This window comes from Heterodontus francisci, chromosome 5 (genome assembly GCF_036365525.1).
Source record: "Heterodontus francisci isolate sHetFra1 chromosome 5, sHetFra1.hap1, whole genome shotgun sequence".
Lineage (NCBI taxonomy): Eukaryota > Metazoa > Chordata > Chondrichthyes > Heterodontiformes > Heterodontidae > Heterodontus > Heterodontus francisci.
Window position 1 is genome coordinate 43,177,988 of NC_090375.1, and position 14,985 is coordinate 43,192,972.

Here is a 14,985-nt window from a genome sequence, read left to right on the forward strand (position 1 = left end):
ATGCCACAAAAGGCACTTACATTAATTCCATAACTTTTAATAATCATCTTTTACAAGTATTTACCTAATTCATGCTAATAGAATTTATGGACATTGTTTTATGAAGAGCAGCAACAGTTTGCATTCATTTGGCAGTCCTGAGGCACTTCATGAAAGCCCAAAGGAAACGAGGACACTGAGTCACAGAGGAAAGTTTATGAGGGATCACCAAAAACATGGTCAAAATTATGGGTTTCAAAGAGCTTTTAATGAACAGGAGGGAGATGGAGAAGTTTAGAGAGGAAACTTCAAAACCTAGGGTCATGATGGTTGAAAGCAGGACCACCAGTTGTGAGGCGGGAGGATGGAGAATGCACAAGAAGCCAGAGCCTGAGGAACAGACAATTCACACCCCCATCCTCTTCTGATGGACTTTCACTAGCAGAAAACCACAGTGGCTCAGATCAGAGTTAAAATTGCAGCCAGTGCCCAAGAATTCATCAGATCTCAGCCTGCATACTTAAAGAAAGACCCGACTGCCTGTTGGTGAGTGTCTCAGTTGCCTGACCAGAATTACTGGTAAAAATCAGCAATAGCAGGATCAGGCGTGACATCAGTGGGTAAGTCAATCAGTGGATTTTCCAGTTTCCATCAGGTGGGTAGGGTTAAAATTTCCCCTTTCTCTTTCCTAATCAACCAGGGTTCATCCAAGTTTTAGATCCTTTGAAGAAAAAGATTGACATGAAGACACGTTAAGCTTCGTATTAGAGCATACCCTGTTGAAATGTAGCAATTTTTGATAATGTAGAATGAGGAAAGGCCATTTAGTCCATTAAGTAAATTCTATCCCTAGATCCTGACAGCAGGAATGTCCAATTTGTTTGTCTTCGTGGGCCACTTGATGAGCACCATGGAACTTCATGAGCTGCACATGAATTTTCTCTCGATGTTCAGATTCATTTGTATATATCTCACTAACAGATCTTTGGTTCTTATTTACACATAAATGAGGTAATGGCACTTAAAACAGCCCTTTCCAAACCTGCAGAAGCACAAAATCTAAGCAAGACAAACCAGTACATAAACAGAATAGGGATAATTTTCCATTGCTGTTTAACTGCATCTGGGTCTGCCTATCAGCTAGCGTAAAATCTCACGGAGTTAACGGCCCATCATTTTCAGCATCAGCTTATTTGAATAGTTAACATGAATTCCCAGTCCAAAGTTCTCCATCTGCCCAGAGCTAGCCTAATAAGGCATAGAGAAAATCTGGCTAGCATGCAACCCCTAAAAGTTCAAACATTTTTAAAAGATAAAAGGAGCATGTTGATGTGCCCCAAGGTGGAAATGAATAGGATGGGGAACAAAGGAGCAGGATGGTAGAAGTTGAGACCTGGGGAATTCTGCTGCTTCACCTTTCCCTAATGCCCTGAAAAGCTAGAATTTCCATACAGAGAGACACACACACAAGCATTGCATGCAGCATCTTACAACATGAGTTCTGCTTGAAGTTGTGGCTGGAAGCTAGCATCTGCCCATTTTCTGTTATTTAAGGCTTGGAAAGTGGGCTGCTGGAATTGACACTGACCAGCAGCAGCACAACACTACAAAGCCCCCTGTGTCTCACACAGAAGATCGCAAGCACCAATACAGCTACACTCACCATGGAAAAATGCAGTTACTGAGGTTGAGAAGGCAGGACAAACAGTCATGTTGGCAAAACAAGGAGCAGTAACCTGCTGGACAGATGATCACATGCATGCCATCAGTTTTTCTGCACTGCAGTGATATTGGCAAGCAGTGTCATGCTTCTTTTCATCAAGAAAGGTGACAAAAGTGCTTTGATGATAACTAATGTTTCACTCACTTGTTGGATACATTGACTGTCAGCACATTAGTTGACAGTGCAGTGCTTGGCTGAAATGAGCTGGAGCCAAAAATATTGAGCCCTGCAGTGCCATTGACGGAACTGCCAGGTCCACTGCAGATGGTGTAGCATATGGTCGATTTCTGTAATTGTCTCTCTGCTGACTTAGAGCCTGTGGAGACAATTGCCTCCCAGCATTGTTAGATGTTTCAAGGGTTGCATAATCAATGCAGTTCAGCTGCCTGTTGATCTGCCTTGGAACCATCAAAGTTTACAGCACAGAAAAGGCCATTTGTGTCACATGCTTTTTTTTTGCAAGAGCAATCCAAAACTCAGCCCACAGCCGTGATTTCCCCCCACAACCCTACGTCTTCCTCTGCTTCCAAAATCTATCCAATTTTCCCTTAAAAGATTTCTGCTTCAATTATTCCCTGTGGCACAGCATTCCATTCTCCAACAAATCTTCATGTAAGGAAATTTCTCATAACCTTTCATCGAATGCAACTACAGCCATGCGATGCTATATTGCGGGAGCAAGAGAAACTTCATCATTAATTTGACATACAGTCCACCATGGTCTGTATGCAGTATGGACTTAGATACTTTGTGATTCAGCCCCTGTTTTTTTTGTGAAAAATAGAATTGGAAGAGTTCCTTTTCATATATCCTTTTTTTTATTTGCATTCGCTCCAGTTGTGCTGAAATCTTGTCAATGCTTTATAGATGGTCCACTTTCTGCTGACTTTGGAACAGAAAGGAAACAATTCAATGTGATGGAAATAAAAACTGTAGCAACAAATAGTGTCCAAAAAATTCCGCCAATAAAATCCCCACAAAAAGATGTTATCGTCTTAAGAGCTGCCGAGCCGATCACACTTCTCTTTAAACCCATTGAAAACTGCAATTCTAAGAGTCATAAATCATGCTATAGGGACCTTTGATTGCATTTCTTTTAATTTGATGAAGCTTGCACTCGATATGAATAAGAGCGTCAGAAAATCACGGCACATTTGCCTAAGGCTTCTGGCCCAATTTTCCAATGCTTGCCAGTGCTTGGAGGAAATGTACCATCATAAGCATGAATATAAATTAATTGCCTGCGTATCGTGGGATGAATGCAAATTCTCATGGGCCATGTTTGGCCCACTGACATAGTTTGAATACCACTGATATAGACTTTACCCGAATAGAAACATTACCTCATCCACTTAATCTCTGAAAGGAAAGTTACATATCAGTCATCCCACTCAGAACTCAGTGGCTAACTGGGGGCAAAATTAAAAAAAAATACAATGCTAATGATTTCCAGCAAAGGTATTAAACAGTGTATGTTGGTAACAATAAATCATTGCTAGAAATTTTTAAATGTAGCACTTTTTTAGGTTTCAGATGATAATGCAGACTGTAACACGCATTATCTTTCCCCTGCACTATGAACTTTGGCCTTTCACCTCGATTTCTCAATATAATTTTCAGTTCTGCTGTCATGCTTTGTAATGTCATCTGGCCTTGATATTTGTCTCCTATCGCTTGGAATTGCTTATTCTCCGCGTTAAATGTCGGCAACGCATATTTATCTTTCACTGTAGAGAGTGGAGCTGTCACCCAATGTATTCTGTAAGATTTTAATTCATTGTCTGTGTTTCCATGCAGTTTCATTGGCCACTCACTGGGCAACATCATCATTCGCTCAGTACTGACGCGGCCAAGATTTCGATGTTACCTCAGCAAGCTGCATACTTTCCTGTCGCTGTCTGGACCACATCTGGGAACACTTTATAATAACAGTACGCTGGTTAGCACAGGTAAGTTGTTGCAGGAAGTAGGGTTTGTTACATAACATGGAAGATACCCAGGGTGAATTATGGATTTTGGCAGAAACCTGTTTATTGTGATAGATACTTTAAAGGATGTTACCTGATTGGTTTTAAAGAAAAAAGAGTGGTGATTCTGTTACTTATGGGGAAGCTAAATTTAGTCTTCCCAACTCTACCTTTTCAGGTCTGTGACCTTTCATCAGAACTTTCATCAGAGTTCTGATGAAAGGTCACAGACCTGAAATGTTAACTCTGGGCTTCTCTCTCCACAGATGCTGCCAGACCTGCTGAGTATTTCCATCACTTTCTGTTTTTATTCTACCTTGCCACTAGTCCCCTGTCTGACCACAGGCTGCCGATGAGTCAAAATTTCTTCCAACTGAAGTCATAATTTCTGGCCTCCACAATAAACTGTTCTTATCCTCCTTCCCAGCCATTTGCTCAAACTAAACCAAACTGTGGAAATCCTTAGCCCCCTGTTAAATCCAGAGCTGAGCTCAAACTCTGCACTTTTACCATCACCAAGGCTGCTTAACTTTCACTTCCGCATCACTGTCCCCCACCTCTCTCACCTCACTCCCTCGGCTGCTGAAAAATTAGCCATGCTTTTGTCTACTCTTTTTAGCTTCACATTCCCCCACCCATAAACTTCAACTTGTTCAAATCCTCTATTCAGTCTCGCACTAATTCCCACTCGTCCATTACCACTGTTCTCATTGACCTATGTGGGCTTCCTGTCCCTCATCATATTTTAAATCCTCATCTTCAAGAGTTACATATAGGGCAGTTAAAGTATGGGCGGTGGGTACCCTTCACTGATGGGTATTACTGAATGATGTAGGTTTTCATGACAATCCAGCAGCTCTCATGATCATTTTTTCTGGTACCAGCCCAGAAATTAGCAGATTTATTGAATTCAACATTTACAAATTGCTGTGGTGCCTTTTGAACTTTCAATTTCTAGGATGTTAGTCCATTTGGTAACTATCCAAGGTCATCTTTCAATAACGCCATTTGTTCGAGACACTGGAGGGTGAACAAATGATAGCTCAGCAAGGGGACACCTCCAGGGTTTGGGGGGGTGGGCTGCTTGGAGAGCTTGGCCCAAATATGTCATTTGTAATCTCTTGCATTATTTATGTGCAACTAATAAGTTATTCATGACAAACTAAGACATCCAAATTATAGTTACGAAAGATTTCTATTTATGCACTGACGTTCCCCCTGATATTTCAAGTGCGCACTTTTAGTAAATCCAAATCTCTTTGAGAAAGATATTTTTTTAAATCTCCTTATTTCGTCTGCCTGAAAATAAAGACTTTTTCCCCCCCTTTTGGTTGGAAATAAATGCTTACTAATGAAAGGCACTGGAGGCAATGACAGATTGCTGAGCATAGAGCAGTAGTTTAGTTGTGATCTTAGACAACAGCTGTTCTTATAGTTTTATACAAAGACATGTTATACTCAATTCAAATCCACTCAGATGCTAATCAGATCTGAACAAATCTTTATCAAGACTCAATTTGTTCACAGAGAGACTTAGAGTCTCACCAGCATTAGCACAGTGTCCTTTCACCTCTGGGATTTGCAATTTAATCTAGCTCAGATTGATGAAAGTTATCTGTTTCTGTGTTTCGGTCTGGGGGCGTCACTCATGATCTGTGATTTTCACTCTCTGTATCTTTTTCTCTCTCAATTTTTCTCGCTGTCTGTCTCTTTCATGCTCCGTTTAATTTTCTCTTTCTCTCAGTTTCATCGTTTCTCCTGAAAGGCTGCTACGTGAAATGAATTTAGCTGTCTCACCCAATTGTCAGTGATGAGATTCACAGCACACACCTGCTGACAATTCTGCACTAATTGGCAATCTCAATCAGATTGCATCTGGTGTGGGGAAATAGGAATGGCACACTGATGCAGCAGGAGTCGAAATCATTTTCTAGTGAGTCTGAGCAAAGACAGGCAAAGAAGTGTCTGTTGTAACAAATTTCTAATCATGGTGGTAAGGAACTGATTTTAATTCAGTGGAAGACCTAGTGCCTGCCATAATAGTAGAATACTCAGTAGTCTGTCAAAAACTGCACCATCAGGTACAAAACTGGACAAGTGACAAATCTAGGCTCCAACTCCTTTTTAGGAGAGAATGTAACTTTAAAAACAAACTGGCTGGGCATGATATTAACAGCTGCTTTCTTTTCTTTCCATGTCTGAGCATACGGACAGGTGATCCACTCTTGGATTACTTCCAATATTGAGCTGGCCTCTGTGAAGTGAACAAAAGCACTTTGTGGAGAGAGGCGAGAACCTCACTTCTCATTTAATATAGTTTTTATTCAAATCCTCTCTACCCTTTTGATTCATCTATGCTATGAATCTAGTGTCAACCCACATGTATGAGGCGCTGAGGAGCTTGATTGATCAGTTCTTGGCTAACTTCCTAGACGGTGGTCAGTGGTGATACTGGCAATACCAAGTATAGGCTCTCAAACTATAATCAGACAATTCTGATATGAATATTTCATTTGTCTTTCTGATGCCATTTCTTCATCCTTTCCTGCACTTCATCTAAAATCTGCCCTGCTCTCCATAACAGAACACGAAAAAGGTGGTTGACTCAATTTTCTTTCACTATCGCCTTCAAACTCTCCTTCCATCGTTTGTTTCCTATATTTCTCTATTTTGTTGATTCAGCTCTGGTCATTGCTGCTCTGCAATTTCCTCTCCCGAAGCTCAGGGGTGAGAAATTTCTGCCAGATGGTGATTACTGACAGGGTTTTGGAAATCTGTCATTGGCTACTTCCAGCCCGCCAAAACCTTCAATACGGCCCTGTCTGTGACTGGTCAGTGTCTGTGATTGACAGCAGGCTGCCTGGGTGGGGTGAGCGCTGATTGGTGGTTTGCAGAACAGGCATGCTGGGATTGGCCGCCCCTGCTGTTTTCAGGCAGTTCGAGTGAGTGGGAATGGTTGCTGCGGGGAGAGAGGGAAAGAAAGAGAGAGAGAGAGGAAGGAAGCCAGCCAGCCAGCCAGCCAGCCAGCCAGCCAGCACACAGCTAGAGCTGCAGGCCGGAGCACATAGAGAAAGTAAGGCAGCCCCTTAAACCAGTACAGGCCCAGAGAGCAGAGGGAGAGAGAGGGGAGCCACAAAGAAAGGGGGGAACACAGAGAGAGAGGGGGGACAGAGAGAGGTGGGGGGAACAGAGGGGGGAGACAGAGAGAGGGAGGACACTGGGGGGGTGGGGGGAGCGGAAATACCAAGGTGGGGGGACAGCAAGAGAGAGACACACACACACACACAGACATGGGGGTATGAGAAAGAAAGACACAGAGAGAGGGAGAAGGAGAAAGAGGGAGAGACACAAAGAGAGAGAGACCGACACAGAAACATACACACAGAGAGAGAGGGAGAGAGAGACTGGCACAGAGAGAGGGAGAGAGACCGACACAGAGGGAGGGAGGGAGAGAGAGAGAGACCGACAGACACACACAGAGAGAGGGAGAGAGGCAGATAGACAAAAAGACACAGACAGCCAGAGAGCGAGACGGATAGACAGACACAGAGGGTGGAATTTTGCTCTTCCCAACATTGGGTTTGGAGGCAGGGAGAGCATAAAATCAGGTGGGATGGTAGCAGAGGGAGACCCCGCCAACATCCTGCCTCCCCCAAAATTTAGTCCAGTGGGGGAAGGCCAGTGAACAGCCTTTCAGCCCCACCGCCAATTGAGGCCCTTTAACTGGGTAATTAACCCCCATTTAAGGGTCTCTTCCCACCACAGCTGCAATTCCCCATGCGGCAGGGATCCCTGTCCATGCACAGGAAGCATGGCACGAAAAACCATGCGTGCTGCTTTCCAGCTCCAAGGAAAGGAGGGTGTCCGTCATTCAAAGGCACTTAGTACCTGAACCAGGGACCCGGCATGGGTTGTGGGGGGGCGGGTTGGCTGGCAGCTCAGCAAGACTGGGACATCCGGCGAGGGGGTCCTAAATCCTATGGAAGGCCTACCGTTGTCCAGTTAAGTACCTGATTGGCACTAAATTTGGTGGGCCTTTCGTAGAAGAGGGGGCATGGGGATCTCGGCGTCGGTTTCCCCCGACGTTGAGACCCCCATCACAAGCATAAAATTCCCCCCAGAGAGGGGAGGGGCAGATAGAGACACAGGCACACAATGAAGGGTGGCGAGAGAGAGATGGGGGAGAAAGAGTGATCAAGCTTACTCCTGACAGATGGACTTCTATCCGGAATACTCCACATCACTACATCAAGTGTGCGGGCAGACACTGACTACTTGCGCAAGCAAAAACAATGTCAGGTATCTCACTAAATCAATGTTCAACATAGTGACGAGAAAGTAAGTTAATAAATTGGTCTTCTCATTTAAAGCTTGTTCACAAAAAAGCACATTTTTTGTTTTGATTAATAATAAAACAAATTTCTAATGCCTTTATCTTTCTGAAATTTGCTTGCTGACCCCCTATGTCAGTAAAAAATTGTAATGTGGCCCCTCGCACGTAAAGGTTGGACACCCCTGCAATTTCTGACCTTCAGACCCAAAAGACCTGCTTTAGAAAAAAATATTGGAACTGTCAGTTTAACTGACAGTTGCTGCGAGTAGGAACTGCTGCTTCCGACCTTCGGGGCAGCTTTGTGATTTTCTGACAGGCTTTGCAAAAATGAAAATCAGAACTGACAATTCTGGTGTTAAAATTTACTTCATCCTTCATAATTACATTACTAACTGTATTAAATGTTGAAATGCTGAGGTCACTTTGGTGATATTATACAAATGCATTGGTCCGTCGTCTTGATGGTAATTGAAGATAAACAAGGGAAAACTAATGTTTTTACACATTTGAAGTGGCCTGGAAGCATTTGCATTTATTACAGATCATTAATAGTGCTATGATTCCTTGTCAAAAAAAATCAGACTTTTTTGTCTTTGGCCACTCTCAACCCTGGAAACTGCAAACACAACATCCTACACCCTCTTCAATAGCAGTTGAACTGTATATCACTCTTGCCTCACTCCATCCCAAGATCGCAAACTCCAACTACTTCAGGCTTCTCTCCACAATCTATATGCTTTGAAAATCAAGCGAGACATCACCTAATCATTACTTGACTTAATCTGTCTTCTCTCCTAGCTTTTTAATCGTGATTGTGAAGCAGGCAAGGGGAATGTTTGTGCTCCAGCAGCTGTTGTCACTAAATTTATTTTTTTTCACCACTAGGCCTTTGGCTCATGCAGAAACTGAAAAAGTCTAGCTCACTGTTACAGCTAACCTTCAAGGACCAGGCTGACCCTCGCAAGACTTTCCTGTATAAACTCAGTGAAAAACCAGGTAGGTACAGTGTGATCTGTGTATTTTCTGTGGAAACACCAACAGCAATTGGGTGGTATCTCCCATTATTATATGCTTGGCTTTTTCTCTTCACCAACCACTTCCAATGTTCTTATTCCTTTGAAATCAATGACTACAGCTGAGGTACAATTGAGCAAGTGTGAGCTACCTTACAGTATCTCACACAAATGCATGCTTATTACATGTGACCCCAGTCACTGCTGTTTAGAAGCCTGTCAACCATTGTGAGTATCACAGTCAAGCCTGTCCACTTATGAGTCCAATAGACAAGTCTGTGACGGTCCTGGTATTTTCTACACCCTTTTCTCTTCCGAAGACCTGATAGTTTCACATTCCCGCAAGAATTTAAAATTTCATCTTCTGCTTTCTGTCAAGTTGGTTTAAGTCTAATGGTTAATTCTGATTGTGGTAAATTGCCAGCTGAAATCCATTTCGGATTTCCTTTAGGTATTCAGTGTATCGATTGACAGAAAATATGGCACATTAAATAGATTCACACAGGCTAAAACAATTATCTGTTTTTTTTCTACTTAAATAATACACAGAAAAAAATCCATTAGGTTTATACTATAAGCACACTAAAAGTATACAAACAATTCTGGCTCCGTCTGCGAGCGGTTTATTTACCCTTTGCAAGCTGTATAACTATAAATAATCAAATAATTCTTCCATGAAATCTTTCAAAGTATGTGCAATGCTAGCTAGCAATTTCAGAGTTGGGTAGTCGAAACAAATTATCATAAATTCAACAAAGAGTTAAAGATTCAGAGGCACATTCTATTTGTTTTAAACCCTTTCCTCCTTTGAAGATAAGGCTGTCAATCAATCATGATCAATGCTACATATATTTTGGCATGATACAACACAGGTTAGACGACAGTACCATGAAGAAAACCCAATGGAATGCTAATGAAAAGATAAACACAGCACTGTCTGGAATCTTAGCTGGTACATCATTCCAGTGTGAGTAGACAAAGAATAGTGGAAACTGTTAACTAACTCCATACTTCAGCTTACAATAAGTTAAAATGCACAGCTTAGTTCACCATGTAGTTGATCTTGAATATCTGTCATTCTATGTAAAACTCGCTGATATCTGTTGTTCTGTATGTAATCACACACATGTATTTATTATTCTTATATACATTTAAATCACTATATTCTGCATACTAATAGCAGTCTAGCATTTGTAGTAGTGAGTGAGTTGGCTGGGATCTGAATGCTTGGTTCGGCTCAACTTGATATTGCCTTGTGTCTACACTTCGTTTTGGTGTAAAGTGGCATTGGTCAGACACAGGACAACGGGTTTATTTGCTTATTCTTTTATTCACAAAAAATATTCTGCGTCACAAATCTTCACTATTGAGAAAATGGATTGGCGATTTGCTCCCAGCTCCGTGTCAATGTTGCTCAATAGTCATCTTTCAGAAAGACAGAAGTGACATTATCTCTGATTTAGTTACTTAAATATTAAAAGCCACTCTTATTGTGGGTGACCATCTGACTGGCACTCTGCAAGATCTGTACAGCTCGCCTTGTAGGGAATCATGGCTGTCAACCCATGTGACATCTTTCAGTTACTCTGAATGATGGACTTCCAGTGCAAACCTATTGCGTTTTCTTTAGTTTAAATGGAATATGATACACTTCTAAATTGAAATGTGTCTGAATGAGATCAAATTCAGATTGCTGCTAAGCAGTGCAAAAAGTCCCCCTCACCTATTGCTTACAACTGACACCCTGAAAAGCTTATGACCATGGTAGTTTAAAACAGCTAAAGGACCAGATTGGTCCTTCTTCCACTCCCTTTGTGTCCCTTTGTGGAGCTGCTGCTTTGTGTATATGATTAGAGTCATAGAGTGAGACAGCACTGAAACAGGCCCTTTGGCCCTCAGTGTCCACGCCGGCCATCAAGCCTATCTATTATAATTCCAGCACTTGGCCTGTAGCCTTGTATGTTATGGCGTTTCAAGTGCTCATCTAAATACTTCTTAAATGTTGTGAGGGTTCCTACCTCTACCACCCCTTCAAGCAGTGTGTTACAGATTGCAACTACCCTCTGGGTGAAAAAACTTTTCCTCAACCTCCTGCCCCTTATGTTAAATCTATGCTCCCTGGTTATTGACATCTCCGCTAAGGGAAAAAGTTTCTTCCTATCTACCTGATCTATGCCCCTCATTATTCTGTATACCTCAATAAGGTACAGTGGCGCAGTGATTAGCACCGCAGCCTCACAGCTCCAGCGACCCGGGTTCAATTCTGGGTACTGCCTGTGTGGAGTTTGCAAGTTCTCCCTGTGTCTGCGTGGGTTTCCTCCGGGTGCTTCGGTTTCCTCCCACATGCCAAAGACTTGCAGGTTGATAGGTAAATTGGCCATTATAAATTGCCCCTAGTATAGGTAGGTGGTAGGGAAATATAGGGACAGGTGGGGATGTGGTAGGAATATGGAATTAGTGTAGGATTAATATAAATGGGTGGTTGATGGTCGGCACAGACTCGGTGGGCCGAAGGGCCTGTTTCAGTGCTGTATCTCTAAATAAATAAAAAAAAAAAATAAGGTCCTCTCTCAACCTTCTCTGCTCTAAGGAAAACCCTAGCATATCAAGTATCTCTTCATAGCTGAAATGCTCCAGCCCAGGCAACATCCTGGTGAATCTCCTCTGCACCATCTCCAGTGCAATCACATCCTTCCTATAGTGTGGCGACCAAAACTGTACACAGTACTCCAGCTGTGACCTAACTAGCATTTTATACAGCTCCATCATAACCTCCCTGCTGTTATATTCTATGCCTCGGCTAATAAAGGCAAGTACCCCATATACCTTCCTAACCACCTTATCTACCTGTGCTGCTGCCTTCAGTGATCTATGGACAAGTACACCAAGGTCCCTCTGACCCTCTGTACTTCCTAGGGTCCTAACATCCATTGTATATTCTCTTGCCTTGTTAAGTCCTCCCAAAATGCATCACCTCACACTTCTCAGGATTAAATTCCATTTGCCATTGATCTGCCCATTTTACCAGCCCATCTATGTCGTCCTGTAATCTAAGGCTATCCTCACTATTTACGACACCACCAATTTTCATGTCATCTGTGAACTTACTGATCATACCTCCTATATTCACGTCTAAATCATTAATGTACACTACAAACAGCAAGGCTCCCTGCACCGATCCCTGCTGTACACCACTGCTCACAGGCTTCCAGTCGCAAAAACAAGCCTCGATCCTCTGCCTCCTGCCACTAAACCAATTTTGGATCCAAATTGCCCTGGATCCCATGGACTCTCACCTTCTTAACCAATCTCCCATGCGGGACCTTATCAAAAACATTACTGAGGTCCATGTAGAGTACATCAACTGCTTTACCCTCATCTGCAGACCTAGTCACCTCCTCGAAAAATTCAGTCAAATTTATTAGATACAATCTCCTCCTGACAAAGCCATGCTGACTATCCTTGATTAATCCCTGCCTCTCCAAGTGGAGACTAATCCTGTCTCTCAGAACGTTATCCAATAGTTACCCTACCACTGATGTTAGACTCACTGGCCTGCAATTACCTGGTTTATCCCTGCTATCCTTCTTGAATAATGGTACCACATTCGCTGTCCTCCTGTCTTCTGGCATTTCACCTGTGGCCAGAGAGGATTTGAAAATTTGTGTCAGAGCCCCTGCAATCTCCTCCCTTGCCTCACATAGCAGCCTGGGATACATCTCATCTGGGCCTGGGGATTTATCTACTTTTAACCCCGCCAGAACTGCTAATACCTCCTCCCTTTCAATGCTAATTTGTTCAAGTATATCACAATCCCCCTCCCTGATCTTTACACCGACATCGTCCTTCTCCATAGTGAACACAGGTGAAAAGTAATCATTTAAAACTGCACCTACGTCCTCCAGCTCCACACACAGATTGCCACTTTGGTCCTTAATGGGCCCTACTCTTTCCCTGGTTCTCCTCTTGCCCTTAATATACTTACAAAACGCCTTGGGATTTTCCTTTATCTTGCCCGCCAGTGTTTTTTCATGTCCCCTCTTCGCTCTCCTAATTACTTTTTTAGTACCCCACTACACCTTCTATACTCCTCTGAGGCCTCCATTGTTTTCAGCCCTCTGAGTCTGCCATAAGCCTCCTTTTTATTCCTTATCCAATCCTCTATATCCCTTGACATCCAAGGTTCCTTGGACATATTGGTCCTACCCTTCACCTTAACGGGAACATGTTGGCCCTGAACTCTCAGTATTTCCTTTTTAAATGACTCCCACTGGTCTGATGTAGACCTTCCTACAAGTAGCGGCTCCCAGTCCACTTTGGCCAGATCCTGTTTTATCATGAAATTGGCCTTCCCCCAATTCAGTACCTTTATTTCCGGGCCGTCTTTGTCCTTTTCTATAACTACCTTAAATCTTAGAGTTATGGTCACTATCCCCGAAATGCTCCGCTACTGACACTTCTATCACTTGTCCGGCTTCATTCCCTAAGATTAGGTCCAGTACCGCCCCTTCTCTTGTAGGACTTTCTACATACTGGCTCAAAAAGCTCTCCTGTATGCACTTTAAGAATTGCACCCCCTTTAAGCCTTTTACACTGAGCCTATCCCAGTTAATATTGGGGAAATTGAAATCCCCTACTATTATTATCCTATTATTTTTACACCTTTCTGACATTTGCCTACATATCTGCTCCTCTATCTCTCCCTGACTGTTTGGCGGCCTTTAGTACACTCCCAGTCAAGTGATTGCCCCCTTTATTGTTTTTAAATTCTACCCATATGACCTAATTTGAGGAACCTTCTAAGATATCATCCCTCCTTACTGCAGTAATTGACTCCTTGATAAACAGTGTAATGCCACCTCCTCTTTTACACCCTCCCCCCACCCCATCATGCCTGAAGATTCTATACCCTAGAATATTGAGCTGCCAGTCCTGCTCTTCCCTCAACCATGTCTCTGTGATGGCAATAATATCATATTCCCATATGTTAATCAACGCCGTCAATTCATCTGCTTTACTTGTAAGACCCCTTGCGTTAAAATAGATGCGATCCAGCCTTGCATTATTTGCTTGTGCCTTAACAGGTCTCCATTTGATCTGCCTTCCAGACTGACTTAGTTTCTCTTCTATGTTTGGTTGTACATCACCCCCTACTGTACCTCCACTCTGTATCCCATCCACCTGCCAAATTAGTTTAAACACCACCCCCCCACCACCCCTCCCGCCCCACAACAGCACTAGCACACCTCCCTGCAAGGATGTTGGTCCTGGTCCAGTTCAGGTGCAACCCATCCAACTTGTATAGGTCCCACCTCCGCCAGAAACAGACCCTGTGATCCAGGAAACTAAAGCCCTCCTGCACCAGCCACACATTCATCTGCTCTATCCTTCTATTCCTATACTCACTAGCACATGGCACTGGGAGTAATCCAGAGATTACAACCTTTGAGGTCCTGCTTTTTAATCTGCTAGCTAGCTCCCTAAATTCTTGTTGCAGGATCTCATCCCTCATTCATGACAGTGATACATCAATAATACAATTTTCCCCCCTCCACTGGACAGTGAGAGGAAACAAAGCAGAAAATATTCCAGCATATACCAAAAGACAGAGCAGAGAAAGATTTTGCAGAAGCATTAATGTTGTCATTATATACTACGACCAGATGAATTCTTGTGGAACTCCAGCCATAAAAGCATTTTTCTTCACTGCAAAGAAGTGGACCAGCAACAACTTACATTTATATAGTACCTTTAACATAGCAAAATGTCTCAAGGCACTTCACAGGAGCATTATAAAACAAGATTTGACACCAAGCCACATAAGGAGATATTAGGACAGATGATCAAAATCTTAGGCAGGGTAAGTTTTAAGGAGCATCTTAAAGGAGGACAGAAAGATAGAGGCAGAGAGGTTTAGGGAGAGAATTGTAGAGCTTGGAGCCAAGACTGCTGAAGACAAGGTCGCCAATG

At 42.9% G+C, this 14,985-nt stretch overlaps 1 protein-coding gene across 3 annotated transcripts in view; it reads left to right on the plus strand.

Annotated features, from left to right (window-relative positions):
- fam135b (family with sequence similarity 135 member B) overlaps positions 1-14,985 on the plus strand; it is a 548,259-nt gene that overhangs the window by 510,464 nt on the left and 22,810 nt on the right. For all 3 annotated transcript variants that reach the window (XM_068031369.1, XM_068031370.1, XM_068031371.1), the window contains 2 exons: positions 3,500-3,651; positions 8,888-8,998. In XM_068031369.1, the coding sequence (XP_067887470.1) occupies positions 3,500-3,651; positions 8,888-8,998 (263 nt within the window). The remainder of the gene's footprint in view (positions 1-3,499; positions 3,652-8,887; positions 8,999-14,985) is intronic.